The following is a 25,609-nucleotide window of genomic DNA, read 5'->3' as shown; positions in this document are numbered from 1 at the left end:
GGCTAAGCACGAACCATCGGATCTCGGTGGCAAAATGGAATGATTTGGAGAGTTTTAAGAGTGGTTACGAGTGAAATAAAGTTTTTCCATGTGTTTCTGTGGGGAGCCGTCAAAGGGCTCGGGATCGATCTTGGGGTCGAGGTAGCAGGAAGATTAGATTCTGAAGGATTTTAATCCCGGGACTTCCTGGACAAGTCCACTGACGAAATTTCTAGGGTCTATTAGGAAGTTGGAACGTCGGTCTTGGCGAAGCCAGGTCCTTCGAGGAGGAGAGTTGTGATTGATCGCTTCCTCGACGCTGAAGAGGGTGTCTATACTGGAGCGAGGAGACCCTCTATATATATATATATATATATATATATATATATGAGTGTAGCGATAGGCACCCCTTTGGACAAATAGAGGGGGGAGAGAGAGCTTAGAAGGGAAAAATGTTGCGAGGGACAAAGAGGGGCATGGAATAAAGAGAGAGAGAGAGAGAGAGAGAGAGAGAGAGAATGAAGTGAAAAAGGGGCCCAGTAGAAAATGACTTACCATGGGATCATGGGGTAGGTGCATGGGGTAAGCGGGTTGAGCCAGGTGAGGGGGTGCATAACCACTGTAGGGTGGCTGAACACCACCACCACCTCCCGTCCAAGGGTCCCCTGGACCCGTACCCGCTGCATTACCGTCTGCAACACACAAGAAAAACATTGTATCGATTAGCTCGAGTATATTCCTGTTACATCTCTCTCACTCATTGCACTCACTCTTGCACCATTATCACACGCCAGGTACTTCACACTTGCGTAACACAATTAACGATCCAACAAACGAGTAGCTCCTTTATAACACTCGCGTGAAAAATCCTATTATCCCGACGCTATTTTCTAGACTCTATTAATCCCTTTAAATTAATTAGCAGACAACTTTAATCAACCACTTTAATCGATCCTTCCTCGGAACCAATTGAAAATTCCACGTAAAACGCTCGCGACTCGCGCCAGGAATATTAATGGTTTTTTTTTTTACGTCGCACCTGCGACGTAAAGCATACGTAGATCGATTGTTTGTATTCCTTGCACTTTCGGGGTACACGCCTCGAGGGCAGAACGACAAATATTAGCACGTGGCGTTCGGCAAGCAGTTTCTGGTTACGCACGTGGCCGGCCCGGGAGCCAGTAAAATTGCACGAGTTACGCGAGCCTCGACGAATTCCGCGTCTAAGTCTTGTCCAAGCTGCCACGCTTCTCGACGAAAGTCACGTTGATTCGCTCGACGTTGAGAATTTTACCGTTTATCAAACAAACACGATCTCTATTTGGTATATACACTCGGCTATTTGTATAATAATTGATTACTGAAGCAAAGTTTGGTTATTCCAACTTTTCTAACCTCTCATTCGTTACTGGAGTGTTATTGTGTACGAAACGACTCGCAACAAGCAATACGCGGTAAGCGCCGGGCTATTATTTCACTTGAAAACAACAGCAATAAGCTTCGAGAACGTATTTCTTGATAGTTCGCTTGATATAATTCTCCGTCGGCCTCCTAGCGGGGAAAACTGAAACTAAGCCAAACTACTCACTCGATCCTTCCCCTATAGGAGGAGTCAGGAACTAGTACATACGCGTAGTACTACCAGCGTTCGATGTCCGATAAAACTTTTTCTCTCGTCGCTGTGTGCATTGTCTCTCATTTATAGGATTATTCTTCTCGCGAATACCAAACTAGTGGATAAAAACACCGTTCAACTTTTTCTCTGCCAGACGCAAAGATTCGCAATAAAGAAATAACAAAGGTTGCAAGCGAGATAGATTACTCTCGACTCTTGTTTGGAGGTTAGGTTTTAATGGAAATATATGGCGCGGTAGGTTTTCTCATATACATAAAGTACTGTTATACATTAGTTCATTATTTTAGCATATGGCCAAATCGTAAAAGTGAATGTGGTGAAATCTGCAAAATATCCAGTGGTAAATAAATTATTGTATACTATATACATATATATACTATGTGCCATCTACACAGGCTTTTGCAGCGTACCGAGTAAGAGACTATATCTTTACACAGCTATAAAACAGTGATGGAATCAAGTCATTAACTTTAGTATACACAGGAAACTTGTATCGTACTATCACGATCATCAAAGGTAAATAAAGGATTGATTATTCAGAGCGCGCATGGATAAGGCGTGGTCAATAAATTATTTTCTCTTGGAAAATCCAGGTTTAATAAGAGGTAATTGATGATTAGCAGTAATCGTCGAAAGAAATAAATGCCATTAAAATTTTACTTTAACATTTTTAATATCTATCCTCGAGTAGTGGGAAGAATGCTTTTGCAGTTTTTCCATCTTGCGAAAGGAAAAATGAGTTCTTTTTCAACTGTCGTGGTATCACCGAAAGGGTTTTTAGAATTCTTAAAGATCTCCGGAAAGAGAGAGTATTAACTTGACAGTTGTTTCGTAAGAAGAGTTCCACGACTGTTTGAAAAGACTTGTTTTCTTGCCAGTTGGGATCGTGGCATAAATCTATACTACACATTTCATCACGGTTTTATCTTCGACGAACAGTCGTCCAATTATCAAACGTTCGACACGCGCGCGACGCAAAGATCTTTCCTTGTTTTCCCCCAACGATTCGTTGAAAACTCGGGCAAGAGCTGGGGCTGAAAACGTATTGATTTCTCGAAATATTTAGCAAATTCACTGATATTACTGTTATCACTGTGCAAGACAGGAAAGCGGAATTTTACGGTGGACTATTAAACAGTTGAATACCACGAAACTCGTAAATCCGTTTATCGATTATTTTGATGACTGTGTTGTGCGATTTCTAATTGATACGTATATATCTGATTAAATTGTTCGTTTAACGATAACGGTTCTTAAAAGCTATCGTCAAATCGAGGCTACCGTTTTATGGATGATGCAACGAAAAATAAAAGGATTCTTTATTTTTGTAAACAACCACAAAACCCACAGACATGCACAATTCTGAATGATACAAATGGTTCGTCTACTCACCGATATAGTACGGATCCGCATAGAGTGCCGCAGCCTTCGGCGATGTGTATCTCGGTGAATCTTGGCCGAATTCATCCGAGCCATACTGCAATGGAAAATAAGAAAATCCACGTTAGATAACCATCGCAGAGTTTACAAATATTTCGACATCTTACTCCTACGTATAATTCTACAAAATGCACAATTCTACAAATTATCCAACAATAACAATATCCCCTCGACGATACAACGATCGCGTTCTCTCCAATAGAGTCGAAAGCACAAAAATACGTCGATACATCGGTCATGGGCAATCGATGGCCAGCTGGTTCGAAGGAACGAACGAGTGGGCAATTTTCTCAACCACGAGGAAAAGTGGGTGATTCCGGTGCGGGATAAAAGTACAGCTGGATCGTTGGACCGTTAAAGAGAGCAGCGGCAGCTTTGGTGGCGGGCATCCTCGAATCGCAGGTTAGGTTAGAGCGCGCGGAAATCACGGGCCATCCACGTTGCGAGATAGGCCATTAAACTATTACGCCATTAGGATAATGTGTATGGCCGGTAGCGAGAAAGAATGGACATTGATTCAACGATATAATATGCAAGGATCGCGAAGAGCGAGAAAACTCGAAGGAAACCTCCGAGCAGAGACAAAGCAGCGGTTAAACGGTGCTGGTGGTGCTCGTGGTCGTTGTTGCGCAACGCGGTCTGCGCAATAAAAATCTAACATTAGCTTTCTTCCACGTACCAATTACATCTGCCACTGAACGAACACACACCGGATAGGAATATATATCCGATGGAAAACAAGCTTTTGTGTCCCGTGGTGGAGAAAAGACGCCGTTTCTCCAAGACTCGAGGATGGTGGAGGAAGAACACACGGTTTCTCTTTGATCGCGTTGATATTTATTTTCCAAATGGGGGGGGGGGGGAGGAGGGGGGGGGATCTCTGGCGGAACGTCTTCCAAACTATACATATAAATCATAGATATAAACATCGTTTCTTTTGCATCTCTCTCCGATCTAGCATAAAGAACGATCGTTTCGCACCGGGTGAATCACTCGGTTGAAAAATCATTTTCTCGTTCCCGAGACTGTGCGGTCGATCCTTAAATCCCTCTTTATTATTGCTTTTAATAGAACGTGCTTAGGCATGACAAGAGCGTTATTTTTAAAACGTTCGAGAGCGACGCGGAGGCCGCTCGAAAGGGGAAGAGAGTTCTTCGTTGGAAAAATTACCATTTTGAGGTTATAATTGCCGTAGTCAGTTGGACAGACGAACATCTCGAGGAAGACTGGGGCAAGTTTGTCGCACGAGTAAGTGGTAGACGTGGTTGCAAGGCGTGTGTGTGTGCGAGGTAAGTTGGAAGGAACGAACGGCGTGACGCGTAAAGAGAGTGGAGAGGCTCAAAAGCTGGAGAAGCTCTGGATCTGGTAGGGAAACGCAAAGAGGCAGGAGTGTAGCAGCAGCAGCAGCAGCAGTGGAGGCAGCATACCCTCGTCCCAATTTCACGTGATGTATGTTAAAATATTCCACGCTGCTTCCCTTATCCAGGGGAATCGCCGAAAACTTTTGGGAAGCCCCGTGTGCGCGCACGCTGGCCTCGAAAACTGGTGTGAGAGCGCCACACAGCGGCCGGAATACGAAGCTGGAGGGAGTAGCGCTCTGTGGCGCTACGGTATACCATATATATATATATATGTATGATAGGATAGGTTAGGAGGAACGGGTGAGAAGTTTTAGTTTGTGTAGCGGTCGGGAGGGGAGGCGCACGGTTTTCGAGAGAGAGAGAGAGAAAGAAAGTTTAGGCGTCCTGCTAACGCGAGGACTATGGCGCCGGCTCGAAATTTAACGCCTTCCAGGGGTCATGAAAGAATCGTACAACTTCCTCGGTCGGCAAACTTGCCAAAGTTCCTCCACAAAGAAGCCAAACGCTGCTACCGTACGGCGCGCGATGGATAGTAACAGCCTTGCCAAACTACCAGCCCAACCCTAACGTCGCTTCTTCCGATTTCTATCGTTTCTTTGTACTTCACTCGTCACGCGAGAGAAACTTTCCACTTTTTTCCACGCACTTCATTTTCATCGAAATAACTCGAGTCGTTCTCTCCCGGTGGAGCCTCCTCTCTCTCTCTCTCTCTTCTCATCGAGCTTCTCACTTTTAATAAAAATAGTTTTATCGCCCAACACGTTTCTCACTCCACTATTAAAAAATTCAAAATAGAAATCAATCAACGCTCACTTTTTTCAAGATACGCACGAACGATTATTTCGAACGCTGTGTGTGTGTGTGTGTTTATGCGTGTGTCCTTGCACTTTTAATAGATTCCACTGGCAATGGTCAATGGATAAACTCGAAGAGATGAATATTGAGTGAATATATATACAAGCGAAACTGCGATATACTAGATTTTTGAACCGTCCTTGTTTTTAGTTGTTTCACGACTGAATCAAACGTTCTTCTCAATCGTCGAGCGAAAGACTCGCAGTTTGGTTTTCACGATGGATAATCGCGAGCTTTGTTCGATTACCACGAATCTCTTATTGAAGCTTGCGGATGATTGTATTATTCCTCGATGCATCTCGCGTCAACGAGTCACCAGCTGTCATTGCCGAAGAGCCTCTGGAAAATTCTCTCCAATTGTTTCACAAGGATAATTTTTGCAGTGTTGAAAATTGTAAAACTCGCGAGGTTGTTACGTGGAATGTTTGGAGTTCTGTTTGAAGCAAAGTGTTATGGGGGGGGGGGGGGGGAAATAGAGGGGGTAGGAGAGACAGGCTTTGTTGACGAGTTGGTTTTTGAGGATATAAAGAGTACATCGACACCGACTTCGCAAGAGACGACGCACAACTGCCGCGCTTCGTCGTGAATCGTGAGGCTCGCGTCCGGCACGCCGATTGGCTATCGCGGTAGTGGGGGAGAAATCGACCAATCGCGCGACAGCCCGCGTCTCTGGCCTCTGGCACGAAGTTAGGAAGAGAAGCGGCTGCCCTACGCAATTTATACAGGGTGTCCCGGAAATTCACATATAACAGTTTGTACAATCAAAGCGATCTGGGCATAATTATTGCACCAAAGCAAACATTTACTGGAACATGGATTTAATTGAGAGAGAGAGACAGCATTAATGAAGTTTTCGAGTATAATTCCCGGAATATAAGCAGAGGAAGAGAGAACAAAGGGGGAACGGACGCAATCGCTTGACGATAAAATTGTAGCTAGCGCCTGTGATGGCACGCGACGTTCAGGGGTCACCCTCGGCATGTCCACTGGACGGGTGGATATTCTCGGAACGTTCCAAGGATGTTCCGAGGATATTTGCGCTATTGGGCAACGTATCGCTTTGTCCAATATAAAATTTATGTTCGCAAAGAGCGTTTAACTTTCATCCATCAAAGTATAAAGCATATGTTTATAAAAAATATCTCTCTCGTTAAGAATAAAATAAAAGGTGAAAGAAAAAAAAGAAGGAGATGAATTAAAATCGTGTAACTAGCTGGATAAAAGTAGTAAAACGAATGAAGTGGCATCCATCGGAAGGAAATGTTCTATTTGACACAGCGTCGTTGGCCTTAAATTCGTTGGGAGCAGTTATAACAGCTGGTTTATCTCGGTTGTGGGACTGGTCCACGACCGAAATGTGACGCAGCGTGGATAATAATTCAAGCTTTATTTCTCTATGGGCAGAGAGATACGCAATAATAAAAATGTCCATCGGTCGACACAAGCTGGATCAGAAATCTTAATATGTTCTCGCGGTGTCCACGACTAGGAGTCAGCGATTTCCAGCCAATATAAATGTCCTCCGTTGATTTACGTCTCTCTTTCAATCTCCATTTCCTTCTTATATACATCCGCGCACTCTTTCCCTCAGCCAGAATCATCTTAAAAACACTCTCCTGGCAAAAATCATCGACAAACAGAGCCGAGATCCAGCGATTCGTCCTCGTTACAGAATCCAACTTGGCGCAAAGCTACAAAGTCCCGTATCCGAGATGATTTTAGTATCGATGCACTTTGCGCGATAAATAACTCTACGAGTTTATCTTTGGCGCATAAATTAATATAAACGATTTGTAAAAGTTTTTTAATTATCAGCGATAAAACTTTTCGAATTTGGTAAGTTTATAAAATGTTCGAGAACTCCGAAGCTGCTGGCTTACCGCGACTGGGAGATCCCGACTAAGGAGCGTTGCTTTCATTTTTCTCTTTTACTTAATATATATATATATATATATATATATATGTATACAGGATGATAGTGGTAAAAAATGACGACACGTGTCAGATCAGAAATCTTAATATGTCCGGATAGCGTTCGGGGCGAGGAGTCAGCGATTTCCAGCCAATATAAATGTCCTATATTGATTTAGTTCTCTCTCCCCCAGATTTTCTCGTCTTTTAGTGAGCCGAGGTATATATATATATATATATATATATATATATATAGTGAGTAGAGGAGGGACGGTAAAACGTCTCTGTCAGGGAAATTAGCTTGGAAAGGTCCGGCAGAAATAAGAGAGAAGGGTCCTCTCGTGTTCGGTTGGTTGATTTCGCCGGTGTCACGTGACACGCTCTAGGAAAATCCACCACGCGACACTCGACCTACGGTTTTCACCCGGAACAAAACGCGTGTAAAAATCCCAAACTGGTTCGCGGGAAGGGAACGAGTTCCAACTGGACAAACGGCAGGCAAAATAACAAACGTCCAAGAGAAGAATGTAACAAAAAACAATAACGATACAACCATGCACATCTCGATCACTAGTGAATAAAAATCTGTCATTTGTCCAATCGTCGCGCAGTACTGCATCATCGGCAGGATCAATCGCGAATCGATTAAATATTTATCAGGCCAGAATTTTCTCATAAGTATATAAAAAATAAGCTCGAAGCAGAAGGTGTGCGAGAATTCGTGATTGCGTTTGATCGATTGGTTTTTCGAGACGACGGTTATCGAGGATGTACACGTGGGCGGAAATGAGTTTACGAGGTTGAGGGTGGGGGTAGGTGGTAGTGGAGAGACTACGACGAAGAGGAGGAGGTTTGAGAGTGAGCAGAAGCCCACCACCACCACTTCTAATACCAAAACTATCCCACGCGAGGGATAATGGATCGATGATTATCCCCCTATTAGTTGCCACTAGGAATTTTTCCGGACGAGCCAAGGTCGCTGCTCGAATATCCAGCTGTCTCTCTCTCTCTCTCTCACTCGACCAAATGAATTTTTTCTCGTCTTCCTCCCCCGCGCACACACACACACACACACACATACACACACGATATTCCACCGCATCGTGAGAGAATCTCCCCGATCGTTTCTGCTTTCGTCCTAAATTTCTCTCTTGTACCCTACGCGAGCACTGTTCCTATACACCCCCCCCCCCCCTCCATGTGAAAAACTTCCAGTCATGATCCCGTCTATCTTCAAACTGATCACTCGCAGCTTGAATATCATGAAGAATGAAACGTTCGTTAAAAATAATGACTCCTCTTCGACCATCCTTTTAATCGGATCATTCTTGCCTCGATCCACCTTCCTGCCAACTTTCGTATATATATATACCACCTCTCTCTCTCTCTCTCTCTCTCTCTCGTGTACATCGACTTAAAAAATGATAAAACTTTTCAGGAAGCTTTATTTATTACCACAAATTTTATACAGAACTGCCGTATCTCTTTCCAACGACAGGATTAAAGGGATCTAATCGTATTATGATTATTAACGAAATTGCGGAACGTCGTCGTGTATAAATATATATATATATATATATATATAAAAGCAGATAGCATCATTAAATGAATTCTTTGCACGGAAACAGTTTAATGATTTTAAAACTGGGTCATCTTGAAAAATACCTGCAAAATGTTTACCAAGAAAATGCACTAATTATAAGAAAACAGCGAAAGGAAGATTTTAGCCGAGTATTTATAATTCTAATTGAATAAAGTATTATCGAATCAAGCATTTCGCAGAAAAATGCGCAACGATTTTGTCAAAACCAATTTTGTCTCTCGAACAAGCGGATTAAAAGAATCTAATCGCCTTAGAGAGGATCATTAACAAAATTGCAGGATGTTTCGCAAATATATATTTGCAAAGCCGGAGCAATCTATACCGATAAGACGATACGTGTCGAGCATCGATTGCAGTGTACAGGACTGCTGCAAAATTCCAGTCCGACAGGTGTATTGGCGAGTTTTTGCGAGCGAACCAGCATAATTGACAAATCGATAAGGTTATCAGGGTCTCGCTTTTTGTATATAAGCACTGTTAACAGCGAGTCACCTTTCATTCTGCTGTTTTCTCCCTGCTCCTCCAACGGAGGAGGGTCAATCCTGAAGAGCTCGGATGAGAAACATAAATCTTTTTCTCAAACTCGATACACAACGGGTGTACAGTCTATATATATATATATATATTGCACCGAAAAACGTCTGATAAAATTGGCCGAAGCCTCGATGGTGTAGCTCTTTATTCGCCAACATTTTTGTACCACCAATACCATTACAGCCATACTATACTCGACGATGCTTAATTACACAAGCGTTCTGGGAAAGGTACACGAGTATTTATAAGTGTGGAACGAGGCGTTCCAGGCTCCGGATGATTTATTACAAATTACTGTACTATCGCTTGTTTACTATGATGAAAAAAGGAGAAATACACAGACGGACAAACAGACGTTGTGACATTTAAGGCGAAAGTCATGGCTCAAAATTTTTGCATCGTGTAGTTTTGCGGTTGCCCCCTCCCCACCCCTAAACTCGACTTTACTACGTGTTTATGATTACCTTTAGCAGTTCCTTACGGAAAACAATGCATTCATTTTCTCTCTCTCTCTCTCTTTTATAGATATAAAGCTATAACGTACCTTACTACAATTTGCCCTCTCTTTCCTTTTAATAAAAGGCAAGATTGAAATTACCGCACTCAACTAGCACACGAATCATCGATATAAATTGGTTGTTCCACCTTATGAATATTTATAATGAGTGAATTACACAGTGAGAAACGAAAAGCCATAAAACGTTTAGTACGTTATGGTAATTTTCTTGCGTTTCTTTTTCACTCGTAAATTTATGCTTCTTAGTTTCTTAGCACACCATGAGGGCACGTTTGGTTCCCATGGAGGAGAAGCGGGCAGCTATAAAGGAAATGCCCGTAGATGGTATAGGCATGTTCTGCCACTAAGCTACTTCCGCTTCTCTGCCATTTCCAATGAAGAAATAGAAATTGAGACGCTTTTTTCGTTAATCAACGGGAACACCTGAAGACTCTTTCGACGCACCTGAACCTTAACTTATGTATATATATATACCTAACGATGTTAAATTAATTATATGCAGAATAATCGAGGGAAGCATTTCTCTCACTGTCCACCATTTTTCATCATTCATTTCTTTTTTCTTTCCCACCATAAAGTCCCTGTCCTTTAAAATCGAGCAAATTCCTGATGCCAATTGACCAGGTTAAAGAGCCAAACTCTCATAAATCAACGATGGGAACACCTTAAGACTGCTTCGGCGCACCTCAACCTCATCTTATATATATACTCAATGATGTTAAATTATATGCAGAACAGTCGAGGGAAGCTTCTCTCTCACTGTTCACCACTCTTCGTCATGAATTTCTCTCCTTTCCCACCATAAAGTTCCTGTCCTTCGAAATCCAGTACAAATTCCTGAAATTTGCCAATTGACCAGATTAAGGGAGGCAAACTCTCGAGAGTGGTTCCAACCGTGTGTTGCGATAACAGACCGAGAATGTACTCTTGCGTTTATCAAACGGGGCCTACCATGACACATGGCGCAAGAGACATTTTCATAATTTATAGCAGTACATCGTACAGTATTATATTAAAGAACAATGTCTTATCGTTTTCACTACAACGAAACTGGATCCGAAGAGAGCTCACGTTTCGCAGAATCGCTCGTATCAAATCATTAACGATGATCAGCGAGAAAACAGTTTGCTAAACATAGTGCTAATATTTAAGATTTCACTGGCGTACGATATTTCATCCGACATTTGATCGTGTGTCGCGTTGACAGTGAATCAAGTTCAAGACGCCTTCTCTATATTTAGATACACAAAGATATGTTTATCTATCACCACGAGGGGGCAATTCCAGTTGTGATGGTAAAAAAAGAACACGCACATTAGTTTTTCATAGCATATGAATTCTCTGCTACAAAAAGAAATTGAAATTAATCTTTGTGGGGAAATGAGGAATTTCTTTATTAATTTGTAATAATGAATAAAATACTAGCTCCCCCCCCCCCTTCTATAATTAACACAAATTAGACGGTTCTTCACCATTATCAACTTTTATCATCAACCGTTTACCGCGGAGCAAAAATAACAGTGAAAGAAGAAATTTGCAGGACGCGAATTCTCTGCTACAAAAAGAAATTGAAATTAATCTTTGTGGGAAAATAAGGAATTTCTGTATAAATTTGTAATAATGAATAAAACACCATCTCCCCCTCCCCCTCCTATAATTAACACAAATTAGACGGTTCTTCACCATTATCAACTTTTATCATCAACCGTTTACCGCGGAGCAAAAATAACAGTGAAAGAAGCAAGGTGTTCCAGAAGGAGGAACAGGGCTGAAGTTGATGGCTCACTTCCCGAACCGGAAGGCACTTCTAACCGGAACTAAGTGCTTCTGAGTCTCGATAAAAGGAGTCTGCTCGCAGTAATTGTCGGATGACTAATTCCCGGAGCGGTTCTCTCTCCAGCGGACAAAGATCGAGCCCGTTCGTCCGGGGCGGAGCAATTTTTAAAAGAAAACCTTCTTAATGGCCAACTGTGCAAACAGATAATTCCCTACTAGCGTAATCACGCTTGACACAACACTTTGATCGAACGTCGAAAGGAAACTTTTCCATCAATTAATTATGTTATTTTCGCGAGGCAGGAATCTTGAAAGAAAAATAACTGAAAGAAAAAATAAAGTTGAAATATTACAAAAAATCTAACGAAATTCACGAAAATCAAGGTCAAGGGAGAATTAAGAAGAATTTATAGATCGTAGAGAGATATTGATATTTGTAGGGCGCAGAGAGAGAGAGAGAGAGAGAGAGAGAGAGAGAGAGAGCGGTCGATAAAACAGACTACTGGAAAGTGATGCATTTACACGGTGCGCAGTGACACGTGCAGGTGCGCATATGTAATTCCCAGTGAGTGCTGCTACCGCCCCACGTGAAGAGACCAGATCTCCGGATAGCTGGCTACATTATTTATTAACCGTACGACACGTTGTGTATAACCATGGCTAACACATCGGAGCGACACACACACACACACACACACACGAACGGATGCAAATCAACAATTAGCGAACGATACGAGCTACGTGATAGTTTTTTAACGAACATCCCATTGTACAGGACGACACGTATCTTTGCGCGTCGTCGATTAATCGCTACCTGATATTATCGAATCGATGCAACGATTCAATAATTCATATTTCCTTCGTTCAATCGCACACTCCCCCCCCCCCCCTTCTTGAATTTTCTTGTAATGTGCCACTCGTGATAATTCGCATCCTTTCGATCTACGTCTTATATATATATATATATATATATATAAAAGTAAATGTGTGTGTGTGTGTGAATCCAAATTATGACACATCGAAAATACAAAACAGTTTGATCCACTCGACTCTGGATAATAATTCTGCATCGCAGAGTACTGTTTGGGAAATCGAGCAGAAAAAAAAGCTGACTAGAAACTGCAATTAATTTTCACTCGACTACAGTCCATTTGTGGAACAGCTGATTTTCTCAGATAAAGCGTCATCGTTGGTAAACACACACACACACACAAGAGAGCGAGCGAGTTTCACTCGTTTCAGAGATAAACCTAAATATTTGCAATTGCGATATATCGCAAAAAGATTCGGTCTCGTCCTTTGCCACAATTTCAAATTCTTCTTGTCCTTTCAACGATGACTCCATTCGTCTCCGAGGATCTTTGCCATAATGGGATTATCGACGTTGGACTTTCGAGCGATTCTAAAAATAGTTTCTACTTTTACAACGATGGAGAGAATGGATGAAAAAAGTTGAACGTTCTGTAATTTATAGGGAATACGTTTGCGCTATGGAGCAACTGTTTTCTGTCATTACGAAGTGTATTATAGGGGGGCTCGCGCGCTATAGCGCGATTTTCCAAGCATGATTCGTAGAAAATCTTTCGTAATTGTAATTGCTGGTTCGGTAACGAGGTGAATAGCACACGCCACGAAGGTCGTATCAAAGCGAGAACTCGCCAAGAAATGTAGATTACCCCAAAGCGCAGCAGCCTTCCGAACAAAGCGCGATAAAATTCTTGATAAATTTTCTTGCAACACTTGGCGGTGGAAATTGAGAGACGAGCGTTATACGAGTGTATCGACGGAGGGAAGGAGCGCGGAATGTAGAATTTTCGAAAGGAATGGCGAAGAAAAAAAAAAGCTTGCGAATCTCCGAGGGTTTTACAATGGAGAGCAAACGATTTAAGGCGTTAAACCCATCAATCATGTTTTATAAAGCCGAGCGTCCAAAAATCAAAATAAAAATGCATATAAATGCAGGCATGCGGAAAACGCATGAATTCATGAATGCATTAACTCCGTGCGCATCTGTGAATTCGAGCGGGAATAATGCCGGAGCTTTGAAAAAAATCCGGCTAGCAAACGCGTTTGCTTTTATTTCGTCGGAATACCCGAAATTGAAAATGGAAGAGCGCGCGAGGCAGAATTTTTATTGGAAAAATCTGGATTGCGAAGACGGCGGAGGGGGGGGGGGGGTCGTCCCGAGGAGCGCGTGGACGAAAGAACGATTCACGCGGTAACGACGTTAAATCGCGTTAAAATTCCTTGCGGGGGTCAGGCTCGAGCACAATTAGAAAATGACGAAATTGCGAAATAAGATGGAAGCGGGAGTGAAGAAAAAAAAGAAAACGAGAGAGACGACGCGTTCCACATCGTTAAGGCAAAGAAATCCTGCAATAAAAATCCTTGTTACTAATCACTGATGCAATCTTCGGTCTCGGAGCACATCGATCCCCATTTATGGAAACCTCGAGGTGCTTATCATTCGAATCGATCTTCGATATCCACTTTTATTTCGAAGGATTTTAATTGCGGCTATTATCCTCGCATTGATTTTCACCACGTATATCGCTTGATTCCGCAAAATTGATATCCCATTAAAATTGCTAGCGTGCCTTTGTACGCTGCTTTCTCCGCGAATCTCTCGCTTTTCCTACTCCATTTTTTCCTCTTCCCCCCTCCACCCAGCATAGCCAAGAGAATACCACACGAAAACTCGAACGCATTGATTCGCTGCGTATGACTCGAGATGACACGAATACGTGTAAAAGAGCCTCGATTCACACCGACCTTTTTTTTTATCAGACTTTCGAGTAATTCGATAATACACGTAGCGCGAGAGTGGATGATAATTTATAGGCGAACGCTGTTTCGTTTAATTGGCCAATGAGTATAGGCGAAATTAAGAAGTTTTCCAGTAAAAGATGGAGCACTTTGCGCGCGCGCGAGCCAACTCCTGCTATTATAAAGTCTAATTAAAATACTTTAACAAGCGTTAAAAGACAATGTTTCGCGTTCGTTAACGGCTAATTTCAGAAAATCTGGCCACGCTGGCGCGATCAATCAAGTTTGCACTGCTAATAGGCTACACGGGCGCGTTAGAAAGGCAGAAGCGAGAATCTCATGTAGGCCGTGCGCCTACCACACCCGATTTCGAATGCTCCTTATACCATATTCTTTTTCATCTTTCTAGGAAAATTCTCTGTGCACACACCTTTAATATCATTTCTCTGCGTGTATCAGTGATAAGCACGTGGATTGAAATTCTTCCAGAGGTTTCCTCTCTTACGTTTTAAATAATAATGATGAAGCTAAATTAAATTCAAAATTTTGCAAATAAAAAATAATACATCGAGAGCCGAAAGTGCGCACAACCTTCCTCGAGTTTCGAGCAGGCAGCACCGATAAACACAGTAACGATTCGGAATACACGTGTACATATACAGGCACAGATCGAAATACACTCGAGATTTCCTCCGCTACATTTTAAATAATAATAAAGTAGCGTAATTGATGAAAAGATTGGACAAATAAAAAGCGGTAGATGTACGTCGTGTACCGGAAGTGCACAGCCGGCCTCGACCCAGCCTCGAGTTTCGAGCAGCAGCAGCAGCAGCAGCAGCGATACGGAGGAATATACGCGCAGCGAAGCCGGAGCAGAAAGCAGCGCGAGATAGTATTCACAGCGCGTACTCATTAGTATGTCGTGGCGCGACAGGTATTAGATGGCATTTGTTGCTGCATACGAAAGACGATTCCATGCTTCTCCCCCCCCCCCCCCACCCACCCACCCCCCGTCCTCGAGCTCTTCGCTGAAAAAATATTCCCAACCAATTCCCGGTACTTCTGCCGTGTCCCTCTTGCCAACCCACGGGATTATCGAAATTCCCAGAAACTCTACTTCCGGTCCCCCCCTCCAACACCCAACCGATCGATCGAAACGCGCGAAGGCTTCGAATCTAATCGCTTCACCTATATTACGAATACACGTACAATACATCTCCAGAGAGAAGACACGCCTCCGATATTTAACTTTGCGTTAATTAAACGAGCTCCGAGCGTACGTCGCTATGGAATAAATTTATCATCATCGATAATGGCGCGTTTGAAATGTATCTAGGAATTAAAAAGGCTTCCTTTCATCCGCGTACACGGTACTCGTATATAACGTATGCCCATAGAGTCGTGGAGTCTCCGTGAAAAGAGCGTCGAGGTCTCCGACGACGAGGCTCGCGCAGCACATCGGTACATTATTGTTCGTCGAGGAAAGGGGAATGGACGTTGGCGCTATAAATTTCGTATAAATTAGTCGATGGGCCAATGGGCAGACGCTCCGCGCTATTAATTATAGACCTACTTACCGCTTTCAATGGCCATAAATCATTCTTCGTTAATCACGCGCCGCGCAAAAGCTCGAGGAATCTCTCTCCGTAAGCATACATCGATGTTTAATGCCAAGTTTGCGATCGGCTGGCGCGCGCGCGCGCTTCGGCGAGAAAGCAAGCGTGGAGAGCATCGGCCGCAACGGTGAACGGAGGAGGAAGCTATCACAACACTCGTCGAATTTATAGACTTAAAACGTGATTCTAAGCTCAATTAACTTTTCGAGCGTAAATCAGTCCCGCCGTCATTAGGAAGTTTTGCCGATCACACCTGTACACTTGCAGCAGCGGGGAGCGCAATAAAAGGTGGGAACAGGGCCGTAGTCACGTACCAGCACTAAACCGGTCCCGTCCTCTTCTAATCGAGCCCTCCTCTCTCTCTCTCTCTCTCTCTCTAACTACGCTGCGGTTTTCTTTCTCAGCTTGCGATAACAGCAGGTACCGGATAGTAAATGTTCGACGCAGTGCATACCTGACTGGTCACCCCGACTGTCATCTCCATTCGACACGAAATTTTCGAGAAAACTGAACGGAACTATATAGGTATATATAGCTCCGGGACACTTTCTTACGAACAAGGACCTTGTGGGGTAATGCGACGATAGAAATTTTGGAGCTTCGAACGTTGATGCTGATAGTTTTCTCCAATAGAGGATTTAGTCGAGTTTTTTTTTTTTTTTTTTTAGATATCAAGGGCACTTGTGTATGTGTGTGTTGTGGCAACACTCGAGATGGTTACCAGTTGTCATTCATTTGGCAGGAGATTTTGGGGGAAACTAAACGGGACGAGTCCCGGGTCACTCTCTTACGAATACGGACCCTTTGGGATAATATATGGAAGGAGATATAGGAGTTCCGATAAGTTCGTCGATGATTTTTCTCCAACAGAGAATTTACTCAAATTTATTTAGATATCAAGGTCATTTGTACCCAAGTGCAATGTCGAGTGATAAGAATGGGTTAATTAGGAATCGAAAGCTTCAGAGTTTTCCCTATACGAGAACTTTGGTGTGTAATAACTACGATTGTGTCAAAGATACACGAATATATAAGAACACAGAAAGCTCCGTGTTTCAGGGTTCCTTTGACGAGAGAAGATTTCTTCCCGTGTTTACGAACGATTAAGATGACTTTCGTTACAGCGTGAGAGGAAGTAATCAAGGAATATCTTAGAAAAGTGGAATTTTTATTTACCCCGCTCTCCTGTCCGCCATATTGCTTCCAATAACTGGGCGAGGAGCCAGCGCAGGAACCACCAACAACGGACAACATCGAACCAGTCCCGGACATGTTCGCTGGACTGCCACTTTGGTACCGATCCGTACCCACTGTTTGCAACTGTCCAATCTGATTTACATTTTGATTGGCACTGCCTTGCAATTGATCTTTACACGCGGAGCTATTTGGTCGAACGGAAGAACCAGTCGCGGACAAGTTCGCAATGGTCCCCGCAGGACTGGAGCTCTGATATCTCTCGCAATTGGTCGCTCGAATTTGTCCAATCTGATTCTGCTGGTGGCTGTGACTGGAATTAACCCCCAGTTGACCAGGGTTCTGCTTCGTGGCAATCCCTAGCTGCTTTTTACCAAGCATAATCCTATTTTGCCCATTTGAGCTGCTCCCCGACTGATTGCAGACGACTCGCGAATTATTCGAGTCAGTCATGCCGATCCTTCCTTGGCTCGATCGATGCACCTGACTAGTCTTATTAGCACTCGAAACGGAGGACCGAACGCTTCTCGTCCGATTCGACACATTATTTTTGTAGTCTTGTCCCGGTTTTAGCTCCAGACGAAAGTCAGTCAGTTTGAAGTTTTGCTGATTCATTTTGAAATCCGCGTTGTTTTTGAAACTGCGATCCATCTTTATCTCCGCGGCTTTCTTCTTCCCTACGTGTGCACGCGGACTTTATTTCAGAGTCGAATAAGGCTCCACGAGAGAAGAGACTCTCTCTCTCTCTCTCTCTCTCGACGCACCGAAGAAGAAGAGGAGCTTGGTGATCGTTTTGCAAAAATATTCGCCGAATATTTTCGCCGTCGAACGAGATACTCTGTCCGAGGGATACAGCGAGCAAAGCAAACCGATGGAAAAGAAAAAGAAAAAACTATCACCTGCTTTATGATGAAATGCGCTTATAACGGTAATTATCGAAGGCTGCTAATTATTGTCACGATAAAATATAATTACGGCTATTTTTAACAGGCTAATACTTCATTATTTTCTTGCAACCGAACTGCTTGTTACACAGATCGTTAATCAGACGGCAAAAAAAATCCACGCATCCAGCACTCTACACGCGATTCCTTTTCTCTCAAAAATAGTCACTCAAAGTTTTTTACCGCGGGGAAAGTTGCCCTCGAGATAAATGCATGCATATATTGAATTTAATTGGGAAAATAAAGGAAAGTTTAAAAATACATTTTCCTCATAAATCCGTATAATCACACTTTTGTACCGCGCAACCGATAGAGAATATCTCTCACCGTTCCGTTTGCTTATTTAACCATTTCCACTTATCCAACGTTACGCAGCTTCTGACGATCCTACGGAATCGAATGATCGATTGATAAAATTGCAAAAGTAATCGTTGGACCGACGCAACAACTGTGCGCTCGTGCACTCGTTTCAACAACGATTCCACGGTTCCTCCATCGACGGGATAAAACTGCTCTGATCACACACGACACAACACTCACACACACACATGGAAAATTATTGAACAAACACGCGTTGGGTAAGTATATAAGAAAAACTAGAAAACCCAATGTGAATCCAGCGAATGGACAGCTTCGGTATCGAATCCTCGCAGCATCGATATTCGTCCCTTCGAACGACGTTCGCTTTGTTGCGAAAAACAGATGGACGAGTTTAATTTAAAATTTAGCTCGAGACTGATATCGTCGAAGAGTCCAAAAGCGAGCGAGCGAGAGAGAGAGAGAGAAGGACAGAGATATACTACGGACGGTTTGAAATTAGCAGAAGGAGAGTCAGTGAACCTGGGAGGATCGGAGCGCGAGGGAATAAACGAGGGAAAGCACGAGCGAAGACAGAGTTGATCAAGAGTGAGAGGAAGGGGGGGGGAGGAGGGGGGGGGGGGTGAGGAAGAAGAGGAGGAAAGAGAGTGTACGCTAACGTGGTGCACGTTGCGAACAATCGACCAAGGATTAGAGGACAGCGAGCAGTCGGTTAGCCAGTGGAGAGACGACTGGTTTTCTTATAGTTGCTTTGCTACGCGAAGCCTCGGGTCCAGCACCTCCCCCCTCCACCTTTCTTCTCCTCCACCACCGCCTCCTGCTGCACCCCCCCCCCTCCCCCCCCCCCCCTCCTCCTCCTCCTCTCTCCTCCAACAACCCCACTTTAGCAAATAGATCGAGGCACATGTGTGAGCGGAGAGAACCGTGCGTATTTACCACCGTTGCGCTACATGGTACACGCACACGCACACACACGCAAGTTCCTCCTCTTGGCTCTCTCAGTCTCGCGTCAGTCGACCGGAGAAGCGAATAGTTCTCTCGTCCGCGATATTTATAGGAGAACCCGGAAATCCGAAGATTCGCAAAATCTCCGCGAGGGACGAGAGAAATTTCGAAATGTATAACTATATAGGCTGTCTCGAGAACGGTGGCTGGAAAAAGAAGCGTGGATGTCGAAGAGAGCACGTCGACCGTGGAGAAAAAACACGGACGATGCCGCTCCCTCGATGCTTTTCCACACTCGCGCGTATATTTGCTTTGCTTGCATGAAAAATTCGCGTTTGCGCGAAAGGGTACTTATATTTTCGCGTAACGCGATACGAGCCATCGTTCATACGTTGGCGTGCAATTTAGCTGATTTTTCCATAGGAGGATAATTTCAACATCCCCCCTCCTCTCGCGATGGTAATATTATCCATATTGGATGTGGCGAGTCCGAGGAACGAGGCAAAAGAGCTATAGAGAAATTGATACGAGTATATATGCAAATAATAGAATATAAGCGAGATGAAGAGCGGTAATGGGAGGCGGCGCGGCGCGGCATATCGATTCGTACAGGTCGAAACGCTGTTTACAAGAGCTATCTGCCCTCTCGTTCCGAGCGGCTCATTAATCGTGGATCGCCGCGATATCTTAATCGCCCATTACTCTCTTTTTTTCACGAGGTCAAATACCTCGCTCTCGGAGTATCGTAAACTCGCTCCTCTCCGGCGAGTCGCCGCGTATGTGCAAGTCGAGGAGTCGGTCCCACCACCATCACTCTCTCGCCGCTCCGATCCGACTCGCCTCAAAATTGATTTCTCCCGAGATAGTCGATAGCTCGATATATACGCTCATTTCCAACGCACACCCATATCTATACGCGTATATATCTATATAACTTTGAATTATGGAGTTTACGCTTTATCAAGATCCACGCCTTCTAATTACGGTCAACATTCGTCATCGGGTTAATCGCGTTATAGGTGCACGCTTCTATCAATTGTTTCTGCATGCTTTGTATAATAACTATCGTCGAGGGAGATATCTCAATGAAATAAAAACGGCAGCGATTAGCAGACTTTTGCATCGTTCTTTTCCATCGTGTGTGAAATTGGTCGTTTGAGAATTCTATTCGCACTTTGATGTATTTTTCTTTAGTGCTGTATATATATAGTCTCAGGATTGATAAGGAGGATAACGAGGCGAAGGGAATTTCGTGGGTCCCGAGGATGTGAAATTGTTTCCGTGTATATATAGGTGTGCAAAAATAAGGTCAGAGTTTTGAGAAGCCAGGGTGGAAGAGAGTGCATCCTGAAGTGTGCATCTCGCTGCAGCGAGTGATACAGAAATAGTTCTTCTGTGGGTAGCTTGGGGGGGAGGGGGACGGTGGACGAAAAGTAGTAGCATCGGCACGCGTGTGTACGTGTGTGGGAAGTGCGAAGAGGGGGTTGGCCGCTGGTGTAAAACTGTCAGAGGAGGGGGGGGGGGGAGACGCGCGGGACGGAAAGAGAAAGAGGAAGAAAAGGAGGGAAAATACGAGGCAGAGTTACGGCGGATTATATGTGTTTAACTCCACTTCTGAAAGCCGGGAGTTATGTTTGATCACGAAAAGTAAACTTCGACTCGGTGGCGACGCGAGGCGCTTTGCGAGGATTAGCGCGCGCGCGCGCACGCCAACACCGAGGAGAGATCGGTTCCTTTGTTCCCCGTCGGAGGCTCCGATCGGTTTCGATCCGGAAAACGCTGAGGCCGCAACGTTGCGTCGCTTTTTTGGGCCTCGCTTTGTCCAATCGTCAAATTTACAGTCGGGCATTTTTTCCTTTCAAGGTTTGCAAGCCTCGAGACTGCGGTACCCGGGGGTGAATACTCGCGTTGGTATTGGAAATTTCGGACGAAATCCGTTCATACAGAGTTCCGCGAGTAAAGTTGTATGGACGGTGGGGAGAATTTTCGGGTGCAAGGGGGGGGGGCGGGGGGGGTTCTTCGAGGTCTTCGTTGCAGCGTTGACGAAACGCGTTGGCGAACGTCGCGTGGATCCCTGCAAAAAGCGCCGCGAGGTGCCGGTGGATAGCGTAAATCAATGGTGCAGCAATTGAAGCGGCTTTTTAGCTTTGGGGAAATTAACTGAATCGGGTTGCGAGGTATGCGTAAAAAGCTGAGACTGAGCGAAAAGTGGGAGGGAGGGGGGTAAACGAGAGGGAGAAGGGCTTTTGGCGAGTAAATCCGCGGAAAAACTGACCTCGCCGCGTGCAACAGGTAGGCGAGCGAGCCAACTGGCCCCCCTGGGAAATCCAACAACAATCGCTACCACGTTCGCGAATTTTCGGATCTCCGATATCAACGCTCCGTGTTTTACATCCTACGCGATCGAACCTTTTTTTTCTTCTCTTCGTTTTCATCATTATTTCGCAAGTCTCCAGTGTCTCTGATCGGTCAAACATTTTCACACGAAACAATGGAACGTATCAAACAGCTACTCTCTCGATAGAAATAATTCTTCGAAGAGTTCTATGTACGCTAAAAAAATGAGTGCTTTGGAACTCTAGCGGCACTCGAAAATCTCCCCGGAATTTCCAAAAAGTTCGACAGCGAATTTCGTCCCGTAAAAAGATCAAGTGCGTTTTCGAGGGAATTCCGTTGAGCGAATTGAAACGAATAAATGACTATAAGCGATACATATATATAGGTAGAATAAATAGAGAGGCGAGGATTCACGGATGAAGAGTGCAAAGTTGAGAAAAAGATCCTTTCTGGCAAAACGAGAATGCATTTTGCGAGTCAAAGCGGTCGTCGAGGCGAGGTTGCTCAACGAAACTAGTTCCATACCACGCTCGGTAAAGTACCCAATCGCACCTTCACCTAGATATCTCTCTCTCTCTCTCTCTCTCTCTCTCTCTCGATGTTTATTGCGACAACGTATACCCTTTCCAATCGAGTTCTGCGTCGTGCACGCAGTAATTCAGCAATACGCTCGCTCGATCCCTGCACCATTTTGCACCGTACACAACCTGACGTAATAAGAAAGCCTCGAAGAATTCCAATCGCGTCAGTTTCTTTCGCCAACGAGACTGGTCGAATATCGCTCTATGAATATTTTTCCAGACCGCTTTGAAACTCGCCGACCAGCGATCCATTGAAAAACGATGCGGTGGTGTTTACGGTTTTTTGGTAAAGAAAAACTGTAAAGCTGAAAAGGATCGATGATGGGAATCATCGAGGGTTGGAATATTCGCGTCGCGGTGGGAATTTGTGGGAAAAATGATCCGAATTCCGCTTGATTTTTTCTTCTCTCTTCCAGGAATTGGTTTCGCGGAGGAAAATTGATCCTTGTAATAATATCCATTCTTGGGTTAGATTTAATTGCATCGAGCGATATCGGAGAGTGGTAGTATAGCCATGAAGAAACATTAACGTCAGCAAGTTCCTTGTAAAAGGCTATTTAGCGAGTAGTTAGAGTACAATGTTCCGCAGAAACGTATGTCCGAGATGGTAGGAACGGACCAATGAGATGGCCGGTTGGTCCGATCGAAATCGGTGCCACCGCAGGCGAGTCTGAGCCGCTCGCACGTGAATGGGATGATAATCGCCGACTACTCTGCCAGCTGCATAAGCTTAGACGGTCCCTGAACCAATGTCCTCATACTTTTTTCTCCCCCCCCCCCCCCCCACCTTTATTCCTATCTGAAATTCATTCTTTGCCAATTTATTTGTGCCACGACCGAAGCAACCATCTATCATATCCGAGGATCGAGAGAGAAAGAGAGAGCAGCTCAAACTCTCGTACTCCACGATCCAACCACGTGCCAAATTAAACGATTCAAAAGTCAATAACGATAGACTAACGAATAAAAATTTACTATTACAAATTTACTACTATATAGGGTTTTTTTTAAAAATACAACGATCTAGATAATATATTATATATATATATAAATTCGTATTTCCTCCTTGTAATTAGAAATATGAATTTTTCGCAAGGTTTTTTCAACTGCAAAATCTTGAAAATTAATATCTATAGTGATTTATACGATAAACTTAGTTTGATTCGCAGTCCAGATTGTCCTTTTTCTCAAGTGTATATACATATAATGTATATTAGACACTATAGGTGCACGATACTAAATCGAGAGCGCGCAACGCATAGAGATTTGATTAGAAGCTTGATGACGTGGCAAGGATTAACGGTGCTCTGAAAAGATTTGAGAGGCAGGTTCGAAGGAGCTCGCTTGGTCGCTGGTTCCGCATGAGCTCGTTCGTGGAAGGCCTTAGAGCGTTTGGTTTGGTTTGGTTAGCGAGAGTCGCGCACTCGTGTTGCCACGAGCGCAAAAGGAAGCGAGATAGAGAGAGGAGAGAGGCTAAGGCAGCAGGAAGGAGGAAGCGATAAACGATGCAACTCTAACCTTACGCGCAAACAGACATCATCTCGCACCACGAGAGAGAATTCCAAGATACCTTGGAGGCCAGAGAGGCCACAGCCATAATATTGCCAAGCCGTTATGTTTCCACTTTATCAAAATTAAACAATGTTCTCCTTGTCTGCCCTCCGCGCTGTAAATCTATCTATATAGATAAGCCGCGATGAGGCTGTTGCACTTTTTGCAACTCTGTCCACGTTATAAATTAATTTCTATATATATATAGAAATTGCAGATTCTCGCATTGCGAATTGCTTCTCACCGCTGAGCCGCTCGGTGCACTTTTAGCCTATATAGCTTCGATAAATTACGGTACTCGTAATTGATTACTCAATCATTTGCGTACGCTCGTCGTTTCTTCTTGTTTCCCTCGCTCGATATACAAACTTTCTTATTAACGATATATATGTATACGCCAGATATAAAACGTAATTTCATTTCTCGGAGAGCAGTCATAAGCGTTTGACCTTTCCCCCCGGTGGTCAGAGGAAGGACGACAAACCGTAAGGATGCGAGCGAAAGATCGCGTTGAGAATTATCCTAGCGATAATCGTCGATAAACCCTAAGCTGCCGCGATAATATTACGATGGTCCATATCTGTGTTGATAAAGAGTATTTAAAAATGGCGTGGAGAAAGAGAGAAAGAGCGTTGAAAGCGTAAAAATGGTCGGATCGGTTGATGCGTCGGTGGAGCACCGGGCCGTCGCCGTTCTGCCGGAGGAATATCGCTTGGACAAGGGCGCGTGTTTCCTGGCTTTTCTCGGGGCACTGTACCGGTTTTAAAGCACTGGCAGGGACAGTCCCTCCCTTAACCCTCCTGTAGGAGCCTTTTAAGCAGTTCGCACACACCCACACTGGCGCACGAGAGCGGCGCACGGATACACGCGCGTGGTGGATATCGGACGTGTCCGCGTTGAGATGTGTGCTCGCTGCTGGATCGTGGCTAGAGAACCAACTACCAATAACGCTCTCTCTCTCTCTCTCTCTCTCTCTCTCTCTCTCTCTCTCTCTGCCTCTCCGCGAGTACACGCGTCCGTGTATATAGTACCCACTTGAATAAACGGCGATCGTAAATAAATTTATATACCGTACACATTTTAATAATCGATATTACGCGCGAGAAATAACAAAGAGCGGACGATCCAAAGAAACGCGTAAAAACTCCAATAAATTTCGAGGCAATTAATTTTCGCACACGTGGCGAAACGTCAATCTCTGTGTGTCAATAGCGTGCATCAATGGAGCTTGCGATGAATATTCTTTCCCGATAAGTGTGTATTATTAATTTGCAATAAACGTTGATAGTTTGGTGAAATGGGACGAAAACGATTGATAAGCTTGAATGGAGAGTATTAAATGTCAATTGGTGTGTATGCGTGTTGTTGTTCGGTGCGCGTTTCAAGTACGTGGAAGAATGGGGTGGAAGAGCGTTGAGTGGGTGGGGGGGGGGGGGGGGTGAAACGCGAGAGCGAGGGAGACAAAGGAGTGTGCGGCCGAACGAGAGAGGAGAGAGAGAGAGAGAGAGGGGAAGCGAGTAGAAACTGGCCAGACTGCCTGCCCGCCGTCGTCGAGAAGGAGCGCGCTGTACGTTCCGTGGATGGAGAGTGAGGGAATGAAAGGATAGGAAGCAGTGTAGGGGGGGGGGGGAGTAGTAGCAAGGCTCGGCCAGCGACGGGGACGATATTGTCCGCGAGAAATCCAAACCACGTCGCATTCTCTCTCTCTCTCCTCTGGTTCTCCGCTGGAACTCGCGACTCGCTCC

The 25,609-nt window shown here is 44.3% G+C and overlaps 1 protein-coding gene across 3 annotated transcripts in view; it reads right to left on the bottom strand.

Annotated features, from left to right (window-relative positions):
• The window catches only part of LOC136784552 (protein daughterless-like), a 34,295-nt gene extending 15,311 nt beyond the window's left edge, over positions 1–18,984 (bottom strand). Inside the window, exons 1-3 of one of the 3 annotated variants that reach the window (XM_066745267.1) lie at positions 17,171–18,984; positions 3,008–3,092; positions 535–671 (exon numbers count right to left, since the gene is read on the bottom strand). In XM_066745267.1, coding sequence (XP_066601364.1) covers positions 535–671; positions 3,008–3,092; positions 17,171–17,839 — 891 coding nt within the window. In that variant the 5' untranslated portion in view covers positions 17,840–18,984. The remainder of the gene's footprint in view (positions 1–534; positions 672–3,007; positions 3,093–17,170) is intronic. The other 2 variants (XM_066745265.1, XM_066745266.1) reach the window with 2 other exon arrangements.
• Positions 18,985–25,609: the final 6,625 nt, after the last annotated feature.

Source organism: Prorops nasuta, unplaced genomic scaffold, assembly GCF_024137725.1.
Source record: "Prorops nasuta isolate Cenicafe-Biocafe unplaced genomic scaffold, Cenicafe_Pnas_1.2 PNAS00060, whole genome shotgun sequence".
NCBI classification, from domain to species: Eukaryota; Metazoa; Arthropoda; class Insecta; order Hymenoptera; family Bethylidae; genus Prorops; species Prorops nasuta.
The sequence above is the reverse complement of the archived record's forward strand: the minus strand, read 5'-3'. Positions and strand labels throughout refer to the sequence as shown.